The sequence below is a fragment of the Oncorhynchus keta genome, chromosome 28, assembly GCF_023373465.1.
Source record: "Oncorhynchus keta strain PuntledgeMale-10-30-2019 chromosome 28, Oket_V2, whole genome shotgun sequence".
Lineage (NCBI taxonomy): Eukaryota > Metazoa > Chordata > Actinopteri > Salmoniformes > Salmonidae > Oncorhynchus > Oncorhynchus keta.
In genome coordinates, this window is record NC_068448.1 from 33,413,250 (window position 1) to 33,419,343 (window position 6,094).

Genomic DNA, 6,094 nt, shown 5'->3' on the forward strand with positions numbered 1-6,094 from the left:
GGTCCTGTGTGTGTTTGCCTTGACAGAGTGTGACATGGGACGGTATGGCCCAAACTGTGAACGCCCGTGCCAGTGTCTGAATGCTGGTGTGTGCCAGACCACCACGGGCACCTGTCAGTGCCCATCGGGGTACATCGGAGCAGACTGCAACACCAGTGAGTGCCAACGTGTGCCAGGGGAATGGGCATATCCATAGGGTATTGACAGAAGGAGGGGAGGAGTGGACATTCACATATAATTCAATGATATTTACATAGTATCTAGTTCAACATTAGAAAGTAAAATGGTAATTGCATAAAATGGCAATTGCATATATTTTTGATCCTATAACACAAGCAGTACCATATAACACTTGGTATGGTCTCCTCTCTTTCCCCTATCTTTTCCTATGGTTCTACCAGCATGCCCATCAGGGCGCTATGGGCAGGACTGTGCCAGGGTGGCCCTGTGTGGCGAGGGGGCACGAAGTGACCCAGAGACGGGCAGGTGTGTGTGCAAGGCGGGCCAGCGGGGAGAAGACTGCAGACAGGGTAACACGCACACATATTTCTGTTTATTCTTGCTCCACAATGAGTGTAATCAATGTAATAAACCACCCCGTCAAGTTTTATTGACATTCTATAGTGTGTGTGTGTGTGTGTGTGTGTGTGTGTGTGTGTGTGTGTGTGTGTGTGTGTGTGTGTGCGTGCGTGCGTGCGTGCGTGCGTGCGTGCGTGTGTGTGTGTGTCAGATTGTGCCCAGGGCTGGTATGGGGAAGACTGTGGCCAGCACTGTAACTGCAGTAACGGTGGTGTGTGTGAACTGGTCTCTGGAGGCTGTACCTGCGGACTAGGCTGGACCGGACCCAGTTGTGATACAGGTGACCTGACTATACTTACTATTTACTATCTTTCAATGTCTTTGCTTATTTGCTTAATCCAACCTGGAGTGCCAGGTAGGTGATGTTTGCAGAGACACTTATATTGGTTCAATTGCATCAGACAAGCTCAATCAAGCACATACACAGTGTTTCATTTATTTCAAATAGTATTTAAACCCCTGTCGTGACAACCATGCCAACAGCTCACATTTCACATTTTCCTCATTGTGTTGTTTTGTGAATTTGATGTGAAGACTCCATTTGAGTGCCCCTGATATCATGAGCCCGTGACACCATTCCATTGCTTACCCATGACAAGGTGTTGTATGTGTTTTCTGTTGCTTGGTCATTCAGAGTGCCCATCGGGGAGTTACGGAGCCAACTGCAAATTGCAGTGTGATTGTCATAACAACGGGACATGTGACAGAGTGACGGGAGAGTGCCAGTGTGACCCGGGATACTATGGTCACCTGTGTGAACATGGTGAGGCAGGGCCATTCAGTCTGTCTTATGTTCTGTTGTTTATATGTCCTGTTTGATGTTCTGAAGTTCTAATGTTCTGTCTAGCCTGCCCTGCTGGTTTCCATGGCCACCGCTGTCAACGCCAGTGTAAGTGCCGAGGCCTCGCCCCCTGTGACCCAAGCACAGGGCACTGTCTCTGCCCTACTGGTTACCATGGATACCACTGTGAGAAAGGTGAAAAGCAGTTTAACAGTCAGAAATAAGGATTAGGCTGATTTAGTAGATACAATTGCTGATAAAATGGGACTGTTACATGCCCCAGTCATAGTCTTTTACCTGCAATGCTGAAGGATGGGGATTACTTTTCATTCTCATATCCATGTGTGCCATGAATGCTCCCCCTCCCTCTCATTCCCGGTTACAGAGTGTGAGCAGCGTCGTTTCGGGGTGGGCTGCAACCAGTCATGTGACTGCGAGGGGGACACCCCATGTGACCCCATGACCGGCCACTGTCTGTGCCCCACAGGAAAGATGGGAACTCGCTGTGACACAAGTAGTTGTTTGTTTCTTTTTATCTAATATTGAAGTAGTGTGATTTATCAACATTTTTCAAACGACTATGGGGTGGCTCCTAACATCCACTTAAGTCAAATGTTCACTGAGTCTCCCATTTAACATCAATGCAGTTTGACTTAAAGTCAATGTAAGGATTCAAACATGCCAAACAACACTACAATCTAAAAGTGTTGTCGCACTTCTTGTTTCCCTGTCTGGGTTGTGTCCAGATTGTCCAGTGAACCACTACGGCCCGGACTGTTCTGAAAGCTGTGAGTGTAGGAACGGGGCACGGTGTGATCCACGGAACGGCCGCTGCACCTGTCTACAGGGCTGGATAGGACCCACCTGTCAGGAAGGTATGTGTATTAATAAGGTGACAGGACAGAGCAGGCACGGATGTGGCAGAGCATTATGGGTACTGTAGTACATGCTACACTAAGAACTGCATGACTAGGATAAATATCCCACTGATTAAGGCACTATAAAAAAACACACAGAGATATTTCAGATAAAAATCAAGCAGATGGCAATACAAGATATGAACAGTGGTGTAAAGTACTTTTAAGTAAATACAAAAACATGAGCTGGCGAACACCCAGTATAATAGTTTGTGTGGAGGTGCTGACTATCGGCAAATAAACTATAAACTATCAAAATAAAGTCGCACACTCCATGTGTAATCTCCCAGAAATTGAATTGGTAAATACCCACTAAATTGCTGGGAGATTACACATGGAGTGTACGACTTTCTTTATTTTGATAGTGTAAAGTACTTAAGTAAAAATATTCGAAAGTACTTCTTGGGGGTATCTGTATTTTTGACAACTTTTACTTCACTACATTCCTAAAGAAAATTATATACTTTTTACTCAACACATTTTCCCTGACACCCAAAAGTACTCATTACATTTTGAATGCTTAGCAGTACAGGAAAATTGTCTAATTCACACACTTATCAAGAGAACATCAGTGGTCATCCCTATTGCCTCTGATCTGGTAGACTCACTAAACACATGCTTCGTTTGTAGATTATGTCTGAGCCCTTGGCCATCCACAAAAAAAATGTGGTTTGCTCAATATAAGACATTGTAAATGATTTATACTTTTACTTTTGATACTTAAGTATATTTTAGCAAATACATTTACTTTCGATACTTAAATATATTTAAAACCAAATAGTTTTAGACTTTTACTCAAGTAGTATTCTACTGGGTGACTTTCACTATTACTTGAGTCATTTCCTATTAATAACCTCGACAGGATAGGTGTTCCTATACCAGGACGGTTAAGCTAACGTGTACTAATGTGATTAGCATGACAGTTACAGCAAACTTTCCAGGACATAGACATGTCTTATATGGGCAGAAAACTTAACTTCTTGTTAATCTAACTGCACTGTCCAATTTACAGTAGCTATTACTGTGAAAAAAGTATCATGCTATTGTTTGAGGAGACTGCACAACAACAAAAGACATTTATCACGGCAACTGGTTTGATACATTCACCTCTGAAGGTAAATAATGTACTTACATTCAGTAATCTTGCTCTGATTTGGCCTCCTGAGTGTGATGTGGGGTGGGCATTCTATGTTTTGTTTTCTATGTTTCTTTATTTCTATGTTTTGGCCGGGTATGGTTCTCAATCAGGGACAGCTGTCTATCGTTGTCTCTGATTGGGAATCATACTTACGTAGCCCTTGTTTCCCTCCTTTCAGTGTGGGTAGTTAACTTTTGTTAGTGGCACTATAGCCCTGTAAGCTTCATGATTGTTTCTTCGTTTGTTGGCGACATTTTAAATAAAAGGAAAATGTACGCTTACCACGCTGCACTTTGGTCTTCCTTCAACGACAGCCGTGACACTGAGGGTCCCAGAGATAAAATGTAGCATCCCTTTGATTGATAAAATACATTTTTGTATTCAAATGTAGGAACTGGGTTCTACAGTTTGAGTCCCTGCTCTCTCTGGCTCTACACCCACCCCACCCCGCCCGGTCATCTAGATGTGGGACAGTTAGTGTATAAGCTAATGATCCATCATGGAGTCTAAGCAAGAGAGGGTCACCTCGCTTCCAGTCCTTAGGAAACTATGCAGTATTTAGTTTTCTGATGTATTATTTATTGTTAGATTCTGCTGCACTATCAGATCTAGAAGCACAAGCATTTACAAATAAAAATGCATGTTTATTTCATTGTATTATCTTTTACCAGATCTAATGTGTTATATTCTCCTACATTAATTTCACATTTCAACTAACTTTAAAGTGTTTCTTTTCAAATGGTATCAATAATTTGAATATCCTTGCTTCAGGTCCTGAGCTACAGGGAGTTAGATTTGGGTATGTCATTTTAGGCGAAAATTGGGGAAAAAGGTACAATCCTTAGGTATCTTTACTTTTACTCAAGTATGACAATTGGGTACTTTTTCCACTACTGTAAATGAATAAAAGAACATAAAAGATGACATTTTTAAAATGATAGTGAAAGCTGTTTCATAAGAATTCAGTCTAAAGAAAAGAACGCTCTTTCTTCTCTTTCTGTCTTCTCGTCTGCAGGAGGGTCCTCACGTCTCCACAGCAGTCCCAACAGAAACCAAGAAAATAAGCACTCACACACTCCTGTTCCAGTATAGCACCCCCTACTGACTGACCCCCAGCTGGGGCTTACTGGTCACCTCTAGCGGCCACCGAGTTCGAAATTGAACTGACACACTCAAAACAATAGACTGTTTATACAGAGATGGGAGTGCAATGGCATGGACTTGATGAACTAAATACCAGTAGGTGTCAACAGATAATTTGTACCGAGACATTCTATTGGTGTCAGCGCCGGGACCTATGAACTGGTAGATGCCATTTATGGAGTTGTCTAATCGCAGACATTTATGAAACAATGGAGTTCACATAACACACTACACTTGACGTCATAGGATTGATTATTCTACACTTCACGCTACGGGGTTGAATCTGCTACATTTTGCTTGATGGGGTTGACTATCCTACTCTTCACGTTACAGGGTTGACTCTGCTACACTTCACGCTACGGGGTTGAATGTGCTACATTTTGCTTAACGGGGTGGACTATCCTACTCTTCACGTTACAGGGTTGACTCTGCTACACTTCACGCTACGGGGTTGAATCTGCTACATTTTGCTTAACGGGGTGGACTATCCTACTCTTCACGTTACAGGGTTGACTCTGCTGCACTTCACGCTACGAGGTTGAATCTGCTACACTTCACGCTACCGGGTTGACTCTGCTACACTTCACGCTACGGGGTTGACTCTGCTACACTTCACGCTACGGGGTTGACTCTGCTACACTTCACGCTACGGGGTTGACTCTGCTACTCTTCACGTTACAAGGTTGACGCTGCTACACTTCACACTACGGGGTTGACTCTGCTACATTTTGCTTGATGAGGTTGACTATCCTACTCTTCATGTTACAGGGTTGACTCTGCTACACTTCACGCTACGGGGTTGAATCTGCTACATTTTGCTTAACGGGGTGGACTATCCTACTCTTCACGTTACAGGGTTAACTCTGCTACACTTCACGCTACCGGGTTGACTCTGCTACACTTCACGCTACGGGGTTGACGCTGCTACATTTCACGCTACGGGGTTGACTCTGCTACACTTCACGCTACGGGATTGACGCTGCTACACTTCACGCTACGGGATTGACGCTGCTACTCTTCACGCTACGGGGTTGACACTGCTACACTTCACACTACGGGGTTGATGCTGCTACACCTCACGCTACGGGGTTGATGCTGCTACACTTCACACTACAGGGTTGACTCTGCTACACTTCACGCTACAGGGTTGACTCTGCTACACTTCACGATACGGGGTTGAAGCTGCTACTCTTCACGCTACGGGGTTGACGCTGCTACATTTCACACACGGGGTTGACGCTCACACTTCACACGGGGTTGACGCTGCTACACTTCTGCTACACTTCACGCTACGGGTTGGGGTTGACGGGGCTGACGCTACACTTTCACGCTACACTTCACGCCACGGGGTTGACGCTGCTACTCTTCACGCTGCTACACTTCACGGGTTGACTCTGCTACACTTCACGCTACGGGGTTGACGCTGCTACACTTCACGCTACGGGGTTGACTCTCACGCTGACACTTCACGCTACTGACGCAGGGTTGACTCTGCTACACTTCACACTACAGGGTTGACTCTGCTACACTTCACGC

At 44.6% G+C, this 6,094-nt stretch overlaps 1 protein-coding gene across 3 annotated transcripts in view; it reads left to right on the forward strand.

The window, feature by feature from the left end:
• Window positions 1-5,335, forward strand: part of LOC118361071 (multiple epidermal growth factor-like domains protein 6) — an 86,620-nt gene extending 81,285 nt beyond the window's left edge. Inside the window, exons 27-35 of one of the 3 annotated variants that reach the window (XR_008083424.1) lie at window positions 27-155; window positions 402-530; window positions 731-859; window positions 1,214-1,342; window positions 1,427-1,555; window positions 1,746-1,874; window positions 2,107-2,235; window positions 4,431-5,008; window positions 5,096-5,335. Coding sequence is in view for 1 of the 3 variants with exons in the window: in XM_052482839.1 (XP_052338799.1) it covers window positions 27-155; window positions 402-530; window positions 731-859; window positions 1,214-1,342; window positions 1,427-1,555; window positions 1,746-1,874; window positions 2,107-2,235; window positions 4,431-4,507 (980 nt within the window). In the remaining 2 variants the exon portion in view is untranslated. Of the gene's footprint in view, window positions 1-26; window positions 156-401; window positions 531-730; window positions 860-1,213; window positions 1,343-1,426; window positions 1,556-1,745; window positions 1,875-2,106; window positions 2,236-4,430 lie in introns of all 3 variants that reach the window. The other 2 variants (XR_008083425.1, XM_052482839.1) reach the window with 2 other exon arrangements.
• Window positions 5,336-6,094: the final 759 nt, after the last annotated feature.